General features: G+C 38.8%; 1 protein-coding gene across 1 annotated transcript in view; it reads right to left on the reverse strand.

Moving 5' to 3' along the window:
* Positions 1-1,207: 1,207 nt before the first annotated feature.
* Positions 1,208-17,867, reverse strand: part of cdkal1 (CDK5 regulatory subunit associated protein 1-like 1) — a 251,564-nt gene continuing 234,904 nt past the window's right edge. Inside the window, exon 15 of the mRNA XM_024268289.2 lies at positions 1,208-1,773. Within this exon, the coding sequence (XP_024124057.1) occupies positions 1,630-1,773 (144 nt within the window). The 3' untranslated portion in view covers positions 1,208-1,629. The remainder of the gene's footprint in view (positions 1,774-17,867) is intronic.

Here is a 17,867-nt window from a genome sequence, read left to right on the forward strand (position 1 = left end):
ATTTAACACTACGTGGCCTTGTGGTAGAGTGTCCGCCCCAGGATTGGAAGGTCGTGAGTTCAAATCCTGGCCGAGTTATATACCAAAGATTCTAAAAATCGGACCCAGTGTCTCCCTGCTTGACACTCAGCATGAAAGGGGTTGGGTTGGGAGGTTAAACCACCAAATGGTTCCCGAGCACAGCTGTGTCTGTAACTCACCCCTCCCCCAGGGGATGGGTCAAATGAGGAGAACACATTTCACACATCTAGGTCTTTGCGAAAGACTAGTAGGCACGGGATGTTCACTACACTAGCGAATATAGACCACAATGCATTAGAGTAAAACAATTTTTGTGAAAAAAAAACATTTTTAAGTGCATTTTTTTTAAAAATACTATACACATTTTAATCATCAGAACACAGTAGAGTCACAAATAAACATGAAATGTTTGCATTGATTCGATTTTCACTTTGTGGAATCGGTGATGTCATATCTGGTGTTTAGGAAAATGAAAGTGTAGTAGTAAGCATCGTGTACGACTTGCTTTTAAAATCCAAGGCACTAGATAGTCCTGCACTATATAGTTTTTTAGCTGTTAGGGAGTGAACTTGTACATAGCTTAAGACTAATAAATTTCATACGACTAGAGCTGCACAATGGTGTCGGCTTCTTCCCAGTGTCATGCTTCATGGGTTCTGTAAACATAGCACTGATAAATCTAAATAGGTGTGATGTGAGATACTCTCTGTGACAAACTGACAAACCATCCAGGCTGTACCCCACATTCACCAAACAGTGGGTGGTGGGATAGGCTCCAGCAACGCTTAGATCCCCAAAAGGGGATTTTAGCCTGATAAGACTAGAACTTAACAGTCCGTTATTCAAAAGACTAAAGCAGAATTTTCGGACAAAATTAACACGTATCACCAATAATTGGACAATATTTATTTTAGAGTTATAATAATGTGTCTGCAACAAGAACAATAGCACAAAAGCCTCATGTTTGCAAAACACACATGGCTTCATCACACGCAGACAGCAGCTGTCTGCATGTAGGCTATACCTGTGTTGTGAAACAACCAGCGCTTCTTTCATTAACGCCACGCAGCATCTGAACAAACTACCTGCAGGTTTTCCCATCACTTCCATGAAGTCTCCATCATTAATGAATCGATTTATAGTTTGGGGATTCAGTTTCAGAATCAGAGAAGATAAATAGACAAACCAGAATTCTTTCATCTTTATTGCATCATGCAACAAACACAATAAAACAACATTGATAATAGAAACTCTAAAAAGATTCTGTGTGTGTCCTTCTCAAAAATAAAGGCTCGAGAAAGAAAGGTCGAAACGACTGAATGCAATGTAATAAAATAAAATAAGGATGCATTCTTTAGCTGCACAACAGTTTCAACCTTCAAAACCTCTCAATGTGTTGAGTTTTGTTTAGCTTCTCTGAGAGCAGCACTACAAATGTACAAAACAAACACTTTTAAAGAGTGCAGCTTTCAGAGAAAATCCGACAGTTTGCAGCAGATTTTGACGAAAAGCCTAAAAATGTTATCGACAATTTTAATCAAAACAGTTATTTCTCTGTGAAGATACAAACTATCTTTCACAAAGTCGACGTCTCGTTGGAGGAAGAACTCAGTACAACTTCTCGACAACGAAGGCTAAAATAGCCGCCGCCACGGCGAGCCCAATCCCCAGCTTCTTCAGCGCCTCTCTGTCCACGCTGAACCAGCCAATCAGGATGGAGGAAGAACCGCCGGCGGTGTGGATCGAGTGCTCCTGCGGAGGAGAAAACACATTTTTATTCGCTGCATTTCACATCCTGAGCCATGTCAGAATGACGGCTGCTGTGAGGACACAGACACTTATTGTTGTAGACTCAACCTTGGATCAAATCCAGTGACCACAACAACAGTACGCACAACAAAGACACCTGTTATGGTTTTGAGTACCTTATTAGCAGAAGCACAAGATGAAACCTTTATGTGTTGATTAACCTCAAACACAACGGAAAAACTAAAGAACACCAGAAGCACAAACTCAAGGATGACCATGAGAAGTCAAGACGGCAGACAGGAAGGCTTTAGATTCGTTCTATGCAGTAATCAGAAAGAAGAAGCAGCCGGTGATAAGTGCTGACCTGACTCAAGAGTTCACACAAAGAAGGAACAATGCAGCCCGAAAACGCTTTTGAAAACTTCAGACCATGAATCTGCTTCAGAGCAAAGGCTGGACTCTGGATGAGGTCGGATTTTGATGGAGATCAGGAATATTCTATCATTGGAAACACAAGATAAATCATTTTTCGACGTTTTTGCAAAAATAATATGGTCCTTGCCATCAGTACCTGATGCTGCGGGCCATAATAATAAACTGACAGGAGCAGTCCCCGATTGTTCAAAGTTCAACCTGGCTGTAAGTTTTGCACATAGAACCCCAAAACAGTCTTAAAGATGATCGTAGCTACGGTGGAACAAGAGAGTCTTGAATGTAGAAGCCTGAAACGTACATGTACGTGCTTTTACAAAGAGTTTTCTTTGGAAGTGATCACGTGAATGCGCATTGCAGAAGGCAATATGAATGTAGCTTAAATGTTAAAATGGTAAATTCCGTGTACTTGTATGGCGCTTTCTACCCTCCTTCGAGGGCCCAAGGCGCTTCACAGTCAGATTGTGTTCATGTTGTGGCCTTTGTAACAGACTGGCGACATGTTCAGGGTGTACTCCACTGGATAGGCTCCAGCAACCCCGTGACCCCAAAAGAGATGGAGCAGGTTTGGAAAATGGATAAATGGGTATTATATGATAATTTCACTTTGATATTTGAGAACAAAAGACATAAATTCACAATTTTTGTGTAATTCCGCATAGGAAAATGCAGTTCATTAGCCCAGTCACACCTGGATTGTCCCAGAGTTTGGATTACATTTACAGAGCTCCGAAGGAAGCCACAGACAACAGTCAGCTAACAATGTCATAAACAGAAAATGTGGTTGGTACTCGGCTGGCCTTCATATTGTATTTTGGTTTAGCAGATAAGGTGTTTCCATGATAAAATATTCAAAATAAAATCAAAACATGTCTTCTTCTGAATTTACTATAGTTAAGCTGATCAAAAGAACTTTTTTTTTTTTTTTTACATAGAGTATTGAGTTTAAAATAGTAATCAAACGAAGAAAGGCACAACAAAGACGTGGTCCTCATATTCTTCTTTTTGACACATGAATTAGCTTAATCATTTGCTCTGCCTTTGGGTCCCAGCGGAGTCTCCATTTTATTTGTGGAGGTGGGCCGCATTACCGTCTTTCACGGATCACTGCCGTTAATCATTACCTATCTTTAGAAATGCACCCATTAGTGCCTCTTGATATTAGGATCCATAGCCGTGATGACGGTGTTATGAGACAGGAATCTTTTCCTCCTCTTGTTCACCCTCTGAGATTCTCCATCGTCCCTCTGGAGCCGGCTATTATTTAGACTACGGCGTGGGTAATAAACTCTGTGTTTGGAGCGTGGTGCTCCTCCAGACAGCTTGTGGATGAAGGTGTTCATAAAAATCTGCCATCTGCTAGTGCAGATGAGTGTCTATCAGTCAGGATGCAGGTATGTGTGCAGCTCTGCATGGTGAGATTATGGCAGATATTGAATAATGAAAGTAGGGAAAAATCAATATGGTGATATATCGCAATACTTTATTTCATGATACTTGGATCAATATAAAATGCTGACATGGTGATATTTCTTAAAATTCTACCATTTTATTACAATGAATTAATATTCAGGTAGTTTTTTTCTAAGTCCCACTCTTTTTAAAAAATTTTTCTGGTATAGTCTTGGGAAAAACATATCATAATACATATCATATCATCAGGCGGGTATCGTGATATGTATCATATCCCCAATACTCACCCCTAACTGAGAGGATTTCCATTAGTTAAGGAACATTTTAAGGTATCAAACTTGAAAAAAAAATGTAAATCAGGCAGTTTGTTTCACTTGAAGCCTCATTTGTTCGACAAACATTCCTGTTAGGCTGCATGTTAAAGTCTGAGGTAAAGGTGAGGTGTTCTGTATGAACCAATGACTGCTTTACTCTTCATTACAGAGGTCAGAGTTTTTGGTTTGTTGCTTCTTCTGTCAGTTTTCCCAGCTGCTGCTTGTGTTTCTTTGGTAACTGTCTGTGTTATAAACTCTCTACTGATCATTAATCTGATTGGATTCGGATTTGTTTCTACATACTTCTATGAAAGCGTGATGGATTTCAAGGACGAACCTACTGATTGCTAAACAAATAGAGTTAAAGGATTTGGTCATTTTGATTTGAACCTTCATCACATGGTATGTGAAAGTTGACACGAAACTTTTCTTGCTGGAAATCAATCTCTATTACCTTGAGAGGGCTCATGGAAATCTCATTCGAGACAGATGTTATAATAGGATGCCATTTCAGTCAGTTAGGAAGGCTGATCATAAAGAATTGATCATAATATTATGACGAATCTTTAATCAAGTTAACTTTATGACTGAAGTCAGTCAAACTGACCTGTGTTTAATGTGAAACAACCAGGGTAGGGACGAGGACATTACATAGGGAATGTATTAAAAATGGTTGCTGTCATTAAATAGTGTATTATCAATTCATTTTTAATATTATTTTCTCACGTGTGTGGTAGTTTGGTTTTTTACAACAAATTTCACAGTTTAAAATGTATTAGTCATGGACAGCAAGACTATGAGACTATAAAAAAATGAAAAAATACTAGTTTTTGTTTTTTTAATCAGCCTAGGTTGGTTACTTTAACCTTTTTGAATCAATTTAAACTTAAAATAATGACCCAGATTCACTGTTAGGGTTCATAGATCCAAATACTTGTTTTCTTCAGAGAGGGAGGGTCCAAGGGTAGGGATACCCAGTTTATAGGGATGCAAGGATTCAGTCAGGCCACAATTCTACATGATTCACAGTTTTAAAGTCACAATTTAGATTTTTGTTCTGTGAATTAAGGTATTTTAAAGGTATTTTAAGGCCGAGTATGTTTTCTTTTTGCCTATTACACCAAAGTGTCTGTTTTCCTACTAGGAAAGGATTAAATACAAATAAACATTTAAACATAATACTGAAATGATCACTTGGTTCATGCTGTGCTCTACATATGATGGACCGCTCCGCACTCGCTCAGCGCCAACAAAAATCTGACTCATCCACTCATGCAGCTCTTTTTGGACTCACTCTGAACCATGCACACTGTCTGGCTTCGCTCTACCTGGCCTTGCAGCAGACTATGGAGTCAATACATTAGTTCCAGGAAACCTCCTCTTCTCCGATGTTTGCTCTTTTGATCCACCAGACTTTATAACACGGACTGTCCACTGAGATGTATTTGTGTTAAAGCTTTTCAAAAAGTCATACATAACATGGAGTGATGTTGGATAATGTCACATAACCATGAGTTGCACACTAAACTGAAATGCTTTGTGTCTGTGGAGGATTTATAAAGTCAAGTAACTTAATACTTTATGGTAAAAGCAATAACTGCAGTTTAGAGTCAATATATAATTGGTTTTCTGACAGATCAGCAGCAGAAATTGCTACAGAGCCACAGTTGTCTGTGAGAGGAGGATGGGGTCCTTCGTGGTGATTTTGAGACGTTTTCTACTTTAATTACCAAAGCACTTTGAATATTTTTGAGGAATTTGGAGAAAGAAGCTTTTAGCCTCTTAATGATCACCTCCTAGAAAGGTTTAAAGTGACTCGGTTATTCTAGTTGTAACTGAAAGCATCAATCAAGGTTGACTCTGTGGGGGAGTCTTTCATGTCACTGAAGACACCTGTCCTGATCGTGTAATAGTTCCAATGGTTTTCTTAGAAATCTGTGTGTGATTGTGTTAAAATATTCCACTTCTGGTCAGTGGTATTTTTCTATGACACCTTTTGATCTCCTTGAAGTCCCAGTCTGAATTACACACTTCAGTGTTAAGGACAAAAACAGCTTTTTAAAAGGGTCATCTGGACATTTAGACTGTCGTTCAAGAGGCTTTTTCAGTTCAGAAATGTAATCAAATAAGAGAGTAAAGATGATACGTTTGAACAGGTAGAATCTACAGCCCAACTAAACAAACGGTCATTGAAATGACCATGCCCTCGACCACAAAACCATTTGTCTTTAAGATTTCGCCCCCCTATACCTACAGCTAAAGATTGATCTTTTTGTCTTCAATAGCTAATATTTAGAGAGTATTCTGTAAGAAAAAAGTATTTCTGCTTTGACTTGTTTATTCTATACTGAAAAAAGTGAAACAGTGGGTCAATTAACAAATGGTACATGGCATATACTTGTATAGCGCTTTCTACCCTCCTTCGAGGGCCCAAAGCACTTCACAGTCACAGACCCATTCACTTATTCACACACACATTCACACACTGGTGGTGGCTCCGCTGCCAAACACTGGCGCCAACTTCCCACCAGAGGCAATGCAGGGTTCAGTGTCTTGCCCAAGGACACTTCGACACATGGGCGGGTAAGGCAGGAATCTAACCCGCAATCTTCCGATGAGGAGTCGACCGCCCTACCGATGCACCACGGCCGCCCCAAACAAATGTTATACAGAACAAAAGTTCTGTTAAATTATTAGTTTGTATCAGATTATAAATTTGAGTTAATGGTTAACTCAAAGAGGGACCAAAGTAACAAAGGCTACCATCAATAAGACACTGAGCCATCAGGGACTCAAACCCTGCAGTGCCACACGTGTACCCCTAGAACAGCCAGTACATGTGCCGGCCTGTCTAAAGTTTGCTAGAGAACATCTGGATGATCCAGAAGAGGATTGAGAGAATGTCCTATGGTCAGATGAAACCAAAATAGAACTTTTTTGGTAAGAACTTTACTGTTCGGAGGAGAAAGAATGCTGAGTTGCTTCCAAAGAACACAATACCTACTGTAAAGCATGGGGGCGGAAACATCATGGTTTGGGGCTGTTTTTTCAGCAAAGGGATCAAGTCTACTGATCCATGTAAAAGAAGAAAATGAATGAGGCCATGTATCGTCAGATTTAGAGTGAAAACCTCCTTCCATCAGCAAGATTATTGAAGATGAAACATGTCTGGGTCTGTCACCATGACAACCACCCCAAAAACACTGCCTGGGTAACAAAGGAGTGGCTTAATAAGAAGTATTTCAATGTCCTGGAGTGGGCTAACCAGTCTCCAGATCTCAACCCTACTGAAAATCTTTGGAGGGAGTTTAAAGTCCGTGTTGCAGCGACAGCCCCAAAACATCACTGCTCTAGAGGAGATCTGCATGGAGGAATGGACCAAAATACCAGCAACAATTTGTGAAACCAAGTGAAGACTAACAGAAAAAGTTTGACTGCTGTCATTGCAACAAAGGGTTTATAACAAAGTATTGAGCTGAACTTTTATTATTGACCAAATACTTATTTACCCAATAATAAATTATTTAAAAATTAGACAATGGGATTTTCTGGATTTTTTTTCTCATTTTGTCTCTCATAGATGAGGTGAAAATTACAGGCCCCTGTCATCGTTTTATGGGGGAGAACTTGCACAATTGATGGCTGACTAAATACTTTTTTGCTCAACTGTATGTCCTCCATCCTCAGAAAAATGCCATAAGAACATGTTAAAAACATCAAAAACACAATTTTCACTAGAGTGAGCCTTTAAGTAAAATGTTAATGAAGGAAGTGGAAGCAGAAAAAGTTGTTCAAAAGTTCTCCCAGTGACCCACATGCAGGTGTCTGCCCCCGCGTGGGTGCAAACACCTGCTGGCAGGTAGGGCGTTCGCTTGTGTCCGGGGACCAGGGCACGCCCACACGTGTCGCGCTCACGTGGAGCGAGCAGCCGGGCAGCGTCTGTCCTCTTCCTCGGCGACATTCCTGCCGTTCATCTGTTCTCGGCACCCTCTGCTCTTTTTACTGCGCTGCTGTCAGTGGCTTCCTCTGTTACCAAACACAATGCGGAGCGGATCCTATGACCGACTACGCCTGCGTGACACATCCATAAGTTACTTACAGTAACTTCAGACACAAAAGGTGGAGGGGGAATCAGTTACTGCGTTCTCGATGACACATGCATGTTTGATTAATCTAATGCTTCTGCCACACTCCCTCAGGGAAAAAGAAACTATTTCAATTTAAGTGTATTATGCTGGTAAACAAAGCAAGTGAAGCTGTGAAAAATTGCAAAGTTCTCTTCAGTCAAATTTGAAAAAAATGGCTTACCTTTTGAAATGTTACAAAAAAAACTGATTTTTGCAACATCCTTAACAAGTCAAAACCCTCAACAAAAAAACAGAAGAAGATATGCCAACTTAAAACAAAATCAATTGTTGTCCTCTTAATTCAGAGGAAAGGCCAAGATGAATATTTGATGAAAAGTGAGGAAAAAAGAGGTTTATTTTGAGCCAAGGACGAATGAAAAGAAAGAAAAGCAACACTGAGTACCTAACTGATTATCCCCCTCTCTGCTGACAGGCCAAATGCACTGCCTTCGTCTTGATGCTTCTATTTATCTGTCTCTCTGCAGGTGTCTTTTAACAACAGGGTGCCTGGAAACAGGCTGAATAGTACAGCCTAAAATCTATTACTAGTAGGGAGGATAAGTGAAAATCCAAGTGCCAGTAGGTGCATGTCAGCACAGTGGGAAGAGACAAGGGGAGAGGAGAAAGGGAAAAAGAAAGGAAGTGAAGACAGGAAGGAAGGGAGAAGGATGAAAACATCTGAGATGCAGCTTTTAGCTTTAGTTTCCCTCCTGCGTGCTGCGACATTTGTGCATTTATCTGTGAGGAGGAGAGCATGCTTATTTGACTGTGTGTGTGTGCAGCCCTGTGTTGTATAATGCCTGTCTCTCTGCTCACAGCGGTAGAACAGAGCAAAATAACCCCCTCCCTGAAAATCATAGAGCTCCGTGCTCGGGGAAGTTAGACAGGCGAGAAGAGCGAGAAACTTTGCTCTCCAAAGTGGAGGCCAGGTAGGATACCGGTGCGGTCCTCGTCCCGGTTACCGGTTTGTGGCCTGGAGATTGGGGGACCTTGATTTAATTCTAAAAACGACAAGTTGGGGACATCCAAAACGTCAATGTCTGACGTGGAGAGTCCTTAACAATGTGGTAAAATGTGACGACTTGGAAATGAGAACGTGTTGCTGTGCCGGTCCCCAGCCCAAATAAAAAACAGGGTTGTGTCAGGAAGGGCATCCGGCGTAAAAATCCTGCCAAACCAAAATATGTGGATCAGTAAGAGCTGATTCGCTGTGGAGACCCCTGAGGTGCTGATAGACGACCTACAACTCTGCAAAGGACCAGTGCAGATATAGACCACAATGCACTGTAAAAAGGGAAAGATTGGATCAATTAACAACAGTTCTGTAAATTCTCATATTTAAAATTAGTTTTCATCAAATTAAAATTTTGAGTTGATGGTTTACTCAACTTAAAGTTTAATGTGGTAAAAACTAATATTCTTTTAAATGTAACAAATTACAGAGCTTTTTTTTAATCGATACAATGTTTCATTTTTTACAGTGTGTGTTGTGTTTGAAAATTTTTTCATGTTAAAAAAACTGTGAATTTTCGTGATTTTTAAAAAAAAAACTATCCAAGTTTTTCTCTACCGAATACAGGGTATTCATTTATAAACTTTGTAAAATGTTTAGGGTTTTTACTTTTGGAAAGTGGTGACATCATATTTGGCACTCATAAAATAAAATAGAATAGTGAGCATGGTGTCTGAATTGCTTTTAAAGTCCAGGGCACTAGTTATTCCTGCACTAACTCGTTTATTCATAGTTAGAGAGTAGGGAGGGAATTCAGACAAGGTTTGAGTCGTTTCTATAGCAACTACTTTCGCCAATCAGGAGTGAGCTTGTTGGAAGGCCACACCCCTTCTGAAAGCTGCCTCAGAAGAATCTGTCAATCAAACTTTCAACGTTGGGGCAAACCATACTTTTATTGAGGCATCTGATTGGTTAGTTTAAAAGTTGAATGACTTACAGAAAATATATATTGAAAAAAAATTCTGATTAGCAAGAACATGTTAAAAATGGTGTCAGAGCAAGAATGGTTATTGGCTCAGTCCAGTTCTCTATATACAGTCAATGGGTACAGCCTTGATTGATGTAGATACATTTACCAGAGAAAAACATACAATCACTGAGACGCAGAGCAATGCAGGAGCCAGAGAGCACAATGCATGATGGTCACATTTCTCAACGAGTCCTACAGCTGTCAATGTCACTCTTCACACCTGGAGCACGGGACACCGGGGTATGTGTGTGTTTGTGTAACGGCCTCCTTAGTCACGGTTGACTCAGCAATGCAAAGTGACAAAGTGCGGGGCAGCTGCAGCTACAAGCGTGAGCGGCGGCTATTGTAAACACCATCACTGCAGCTCCTTCAAACCCTAAAAACACTAAAACTACTCGTGTTACAGAGAGCGGGAGGATAAATAGCAGGAGCGGCGGAGGACAACTTTCTCAACTTTCATCCCTAAATTTCCTCCTCGACAATCAAAGGCTCTCACGCAACAGCATGCGAGCAGTCAGAACAATCTGTTGTCATTTTACACACAAAGGATCTTAATCCAAACATCAATTTCAGTTGCGATAGCTCTGTATACACACACACACAGTCTGTGTATACATGTGCATTTAGATTCAGAAACACCTCCAGATGCACCCAAGTTCACTCACCCACAACCACTCTACTGTGTACAACGTATAATGACAAATAATAAGTCTATTTACATTTTTCTTTAAACATGAACCTACATTTACAATCACAGGAAGATCTGGTGGTAATGTCGATTTACTCAGAACGCCGCAGAGATGGCACATAAATCTCTGGCAGAAACAAGGGAATATGGAGAAAGCAACTGTTTGCTTACAAAACAGAAGACTGTGCATATTTTGATTAAACTGACTGTTTCAGCCCTTGCCTCTGAGTACAGCAGGCACGTGGCACAAGACCCAAAAGTGAACACTGCATGAAAATGAAGGAGAAAACAAAGCCTCCTTAACGGACTCTCAAGGCTTTTTCAGGGAACACTCAAGATCCAATCAACGTCCACCAGCAGGAACACATCACAATTATGCCATCTGCAATCACTGGAAAACTCAAACTTTTTCTGACTTGAATGAATTACTGTTAATGTGACAGAAGAGTGAAAGTCCTCAGCAGTCACGTTGATAGCAGTTAAAGTAACTAAATGCAGAGAAGTCTTAGTCTTAGATCTTAGTCACTATTGCCTTAGTCGTCTGAAAGCAAAAAATGGGCCAATGTATACAGGAGACGCAGGTGGCCCACAGGATGTTTTTAGATCCTTTGGTGAATCTAAAAATATGAGAACTGGACAGAGAGAGTGTGATGTCACCCAAAGAAAAGTCACTTACTTCCGGTTCCAGCAAAATGAAGCCAATTCAGTGGCCATGTTTCCAGGATATGGACATTGCCATGTTGGAACCAGATGACAGTGATTGGTCCAAGTCGATTTGAGTCAATGTTTCTATGGTAACTACTGTCGCCAATCATGAATGAACTTGTTGGAAGGCCACATCCCCTTCACTGAAAGCTGGTCAGGAGAATCTGTCAAACAAACATTCAAGGTTTTCCAAAGGCCTCTGATTGATCGCTATGAAGAAAAAAAATATATTATGAAAAAAATAGAATTAGCAAGAAGACGTTAAGAAAAAGCATCAGAGCAAGAATGGTTATTCTGACGAATAGAACGAGTAAGTAATAACTGTCAATTTCTCAATAGAAGTCTATGGGATTTTGGCTTCTTGGAGCCAGCAGGTACTTCCTGTTTGGAAAGCAAAGGAGGGAAGGGTCACTCAATCCAGTTCCCTGCATACAGTTAATGGTTCATGTGCATTATATATATATATATTTGATGGGCATTTAATGGGCATGCTGTGAGCAACACCTCATAGTGAATACTTGAACAAACACATGTGGGTATGTAAGGGAGAAGTGGCTGAAACGGCACATTTTTCTGCACAAGAGGCCTGTTAGTGTTGTTCAAATGAGAAGCGCACGCTCCTTGCACGCTGCTTGACTGTTAGTCAAATTCCTTCCAGAGAAGACCCTGATTCATGTACAGCTCATGGCCTTACTGTTTCCTTGATGACAAACTTTAAATGTTTGCTGCATAAAACAAACAATCCAAGGCCAAACGTACCGACGCGGTGGCAAAGCATCTACTTGAAGCATTTTACAAGCAATTAAATTTAATCAAAGTGCAGCACAAAACAGTTCTAGGTTTTCCAGCTTACAGTTATTACCGTTTTGATAATGAAAAGATTTAGTTTTTTTTAAATAAAAAAGAGGTCATGTGAAAGAATTCAATCTTCTCTGCAAGCTGTGGTTCACAATGGTGATTGGTATTTACATTTTTATTTAATACTAAAGTTTTTCAGAGATGCTCGAGTGAAGCTGAATTCTGAGGCACTTGTCATTTATAAGAGATACAAACAAGCGCCGAGAGCTGTGACTAAAGTAAAAACAGCTACTATGAGGAAGAAACTTAAACTACCTCAGTTTTTGATGACAGATGTTAAAAACAAATTCCTAAAAAACTTTCACATTAATAAAAACTTTCTTTTTTGAAAGATCTGTTTAAATGAACCTGATTTCTTCCCTGTGATGGAAAAAAATGTTCAAAGACGAAGTAATTACTAGTTCAAGTTACCCCACGCAGCATCATTAACACTAATGAGAAGGCACGCTGCGCTCTTAAGGACGGCAATTCGAAATAAAATGAAAATCCATGGGTGATTCTCTGACTGAAGCGTTTAGCTAAGGGCAGTTTATTTACAAGAGCCTGGAGAATTACACCTGCATTCATGATCCTACCAAGAAATACTCCTTAAAAGGAATTTTCCTTCTGTAGAAGTATCTGCATCCTCCATTTCTGGTTCCTAGTCTGAGGGGAGCTTAGAGCCTCCTGACATTCAAACGAGATAAAGCTTTGTAATGCGATTTGACATATTAGGTGAAAAATAGTGAAAATAGATGTGAGCGATATTTCTTCCTGCTTCCCTGACTTTGGTGCATCACTATAGGCCATGTAATACAAGCTGGCATGCTAAATGAAATGCTAAAAATAGCTAAGCCTCCTGTTTGGAAAGCAGGACGAATTGTTTGCTGCAAGAAGAAACAAAGAAGAAGCAAAACCTTTTGACATTTTGAATTAAAAGTTTAAAAATAGATTTTAGAGGATTAGATGTATAATAACCAGAAAAAAGAAAGCACATTCTTTGATTTTCTTTTATCAGACTTCCAATATGTTTGGCAAAGAGAAAATGCAACATCAAAGCAGAAAGGGTTAAAGGGGGAAAAAAGCAGGTTTTTGTTTGGGATTCATTGTGTTTCAGGCTTGTGTTTGAGCTGGAAGTGTCTCACACAGCCAGCGGCCAGCCGGCGTCTGCCAGGCACGACAGGGGGAGTCAACATGACCATGCGTGTGCGCCGATACTCAAGAGGCTGAGCGTGTTTTCGCTTTTTAGAACCAATGGAGTATGGCAATGTAAGCAAGATGATGCAAACTACAGGCAATCCAATCCGGCGTGTACCAGAGAGACTAACCTGACCACGTCAGCGCCACCTTTCCATTACACTGCAGGTGATTTAAGGTCAGAGTACACACATAGGAGGGAGACATACACAAATGTGATAAAATCAGCGCACAGATACAACAAAAAAGAAGAATAAGACAAACTGATCACAGATTTAGGACTATTTGTGTGAATGTTTAGTGAGCATTCAGACTATAGTGGTTCTCCAGCTCCTTTCGGCGCATAAAAACTCAATCAAACCTTCAGGTATTTCAGTAATCTTTGTATCAAAATGTCAGCTCATTCAGGACATTACTGCTTGTATTTTTGGTATTCATGAACTTTATAGTTTTGGAAATATTGAGCAAAATATGTCCATAAGAAATGAATGAAAGTTTTTAAATTAAAAAAAATGTAAGTAGTTTAGCAACAAGCCTTTAAATATATTCTGGCTATGTTTTCATCTTTTATAGTAATCTTCAAAAAATTTGGAGCTTAGCTAATATTTTAGCAACATGCTAACGTTTTTGGCTTATGTGTTATCTAATAGGGTTTTTAGGCTAATTTAGAGCTTAGCTTCTATTTTAGCAACAGGCTAACATGTTTGATTAATTTAGTCTATTGAGGAATTTTTGGCTATTTTGGAGTTTAGCTAGTATTTAAGCAACAAGCTTGCTTTTATTTGGCTAATTTGGCATCTACTGAGGTTTTTTTGGGCTAATTAGGAGTTTAGCTCATATTTATGCAACACACGTGTATTAGGGATTTTTAATCAAGTTTAGTGCAAAATTTTCAGAAAATTGGGTCAACTTCAGAGCTCCTCTATAGTTCTTTAACAAAATTTCAGGTCTTTTAGCAAATTTGACATTAGCTTTTGCATTTTCAGCAAATCCGTTCAGCAGTTAAAGTAAATTGCGTCAGCATTTTTAGCAAAAAGCTTTAGCATCTTCAGAGACTACTTTCATAAAAAAGCATTCAGACTAGCATAATCACAGGTAAAGCAACTTTTCTATATTAAAGAGTATTTGGGTTTTAATCTTTATATTCTTATACTGCAAAACAGAACATAAAAACCATGGAGCAACGGGAGAAAAATTCTAGGTCATAGAAATGTATTTATTTTTATATATAAAAATATTTTATATAAAAAATCCCACTGACCCCTCAGGCCCAACGGAGGAGGATACACTATCAGTCTATGCCAAAGTGTTGCAGCGACCAGGTTAATGACTACCAGAAGCTTCCCCAGTAGGAAAGCTGAGATAGCAGCCACTTCCATCAAGACCCACTAACACACTCTTTCCTTGACACCCTCTCAGTTTTACCTCTGAAACCTCTTAGGTCCCTAAAAAAAAAAAAAAAAAAAAAACACACACACAACAGAAGAAATGATTAAATAAAGAAAGAAAGAAACCTGCCCTGGTTTCCTGGCAAAAGCGATCTTGGTCACTTTAGAAAAGTTCAAACTTGAAAAGTTTAAGCTGTACTTCTCTGCTATTTCAGAGAATAACACCAGACTTAATGCCTTTGTGAGCTTTTATTGTGAAGGTCAGAATGCATTTCAAGAAAATAAAGCACTCTTTCATGGAAATTAAGAATCCAATCGGTCGACATCTTTTTGCTGGGTCAAAAGGAAACCAACATGAACTGAAAAAAAGGAAAAAAAAGAACGGTTCTGTTTTATGCTACTCTTCTGTGTGAATGATTTTTCTTGCAAGACAAAAATTAAAACTATCTTTCTTGAAATAAGTGTCTTTTCACTTCAGTGTCAGCATTGAGCTTTATCATTGGTTGGATGATGTGGTGCTGGGGTTGTTGGGTGTAAGTTATTCTACCTCCCCCATTCCTCATGATGTGTTGGCATTTTGTGATTTCTTTTCTTTTGTAAAATGTTCATTTATTTTCTTATTTAGAATTGGCTTCTAAGGTTTGTTTTAGTTGTTTCCATTTGTAAATGGGGTTAAATTTGGTATCAGAATGATGACATCATCAGAGCTCTTCTCTCATTGGTTTTTCTCTCATAAAGCATTGGATTTTGTTTTTTTTTAAGTTGAAATATTTGACTTAGTTTTGTACATTTCCAGTAGGGCTATTAAGGTTTTGGTTACTGACAAAAGTTTTTTTAAGGTAATAGATGTGTTTTTATAGTCACTTCCTAGTTCGGGCAGAGCTCTCATGATGCATTGTGGGATTCAATCCCTGATTTAGGCTTAACAAATCAAATCAAACTTTATTTATAAAAAAGGCATTTCTCATACTTTCAATACTAAAAGCACTTGACAGTTAAAAACAGAGACATGTTAAAATAACAACCCAAACCACCCTCCCATCTATTTACACAAACATCTCATGACCCCACAAACAATTCATTTTTATGGACGTTAACTTCTAAAAGACACTTAAGTTTATTATAATTTGTTTGTTTTTTGTTCTTTTAGGAAGGTATTGATTACTTTTTCATAGTTCCTACAAGGTGTCATTTATTACTGCATTGTATGTAAGAATTTGCTAAAGTAAATTATTTGCTTAGTCTTGGGAGTGTCTAGGCAGAACTTTATCATCTTAAAAAAACCTCAGTCTTAGAATGATGATTTGGATAACAAACAGTTAAAAGAGAAAGAATGTGTACGATAAAATTACATTTAATTATACACACACATATATATATATATACACTTTCAAAAGTACATTAAAATTAAACAAACAAACAAACAAAAAAACCCAATTATGAAAAGTTGAGTATTTACATAAACTACACAACATAGGAGCTCAGCTTCTCCCGTAATTTAACAGTCGTGCAGCAAAAGTGTATTTCATTTTTCTTAGTATTACATAAACTATACAAAAGAACACTGTGGCAATGTAGTTCACTGTTTTTCTTAGGATTATAAAAATAAAAGTCTTTTTCTATGAACGATTTTGGTCAGATTTGTTTCCAGCAAAGTCAGCATTCTATTTTGTGTAAGTCTCTTGAGGGACTGCAGTCCCAAGAGATAAATGGAAAATATGTAATATGTTGTTTTGGTACTTTAGAATGTAAACTTTCTCAAGAAACAGGTTTACTGTCCTTGAGCTATTCGGGTGAACACAAAAGTCTTCATGGTCTGATAAATGTAAAAGTAAAGCAAAAATAATCATTAGTTCAAGGCTACTTAGAGCTTTTGCTGCAATTCCATCCATGACTCCTTCTATGGAAATGTTCATCTATATAAACATTTCTTTTACCTGGGGAGAAGAAATAGAATTATCAGTTTGTGAATGAAATGGTTTGTAAAATAAGTGATTTTATCTTTTTTATTTGACCCAGGATTGACGGTAGAATAACTCATTCTATTCATGTGCAGAGAGGAAAGAGACGGAAAAAGGTCAGTAAAGGTCATAGGAGATAACACAGATATGATTTAAGATCTCCATCACGTTTCTTAGATTTCGTGCCTCTTCACCTTTAAATTATAATATCCATTTTTTTCTTATGCCCATTCAGCATGTGTCCCAAGGAGAATCAGCACTTGCAGAGTTGTTGTTTTGGGGATTCAGCTGTCAACTCAATCCAATCTTGTCAGTTTACATGAGCAAGCCACCCACTTGTGATTAGTATTCCTGTTTTCAAAACATTTCAAGCTTTCTTTGCTGACAACGTTTTTTAACCCTATAACCGTTCAGGATACAAAGAAACCTCAGGTACCTGTGATGCAGCATTTACTTTTTCTAAAAGAGTAAACACATTCCAGCTGTTTACTTTCGTAATAATGCAACAACAAGAGGGCACAATCCAATACTTTGATGTGCTGGTCCAATGCCCAAAGATGGTTGTTTTAGTACGGGCATCTGACATAAAACCAAAACCAAAGCAATCATAGAAATCACAAACAGAACTTTCATACTGGATCAGTCGTGGCCCGACTCAACAACAACCACCACTCGTGCTGTTGACCTACAGGGTACCAGTAGAAGTTTGACAATTGTTGGTCACAGGGAAATATGAAGACGTTTTTCTATAGAGATATAGAATGAAAAGGAAAGGCAAGAGTGAATGATTTAGAGTAGGAACTTTGAATGTGGGGGCTTTGAGAGGAAAAACTGGAGTTGGCCGACATGATGGATGGAAGAATGGTGGACAAGAGAGCCGATGGAAAAGGGTCAAGGCTGATAGATTAAGATCAGGTTCAAGCTGTTTCTCATTGTAGATGGAAACAGGAATGGAACAGGAGTGATCTACAGAGGAGGTTGCTACATGAAAAGAATGTCAGGTAAGGCGGTGAGTCTAAAGCAGGGGTCTCAAACTCGCGGCCCGCGGGCCAT

Source organism: Oryzias melastigma, linkage group LG16 (genome assembly GCF_002922805.2).
Source record: "Oryzias melastigma strain HK-1 linkage group LG16, ASM292280v2, whole genome shotgun sequence".
In the NCBI taxonomy this organism is placed as follows: domain Eukaryota; kingdom Metazoa; phylum Chordata; class Actinopteri; order Beloniformes; family Adrianichthyidae; genus Oryzias; species Oryzias melastigma.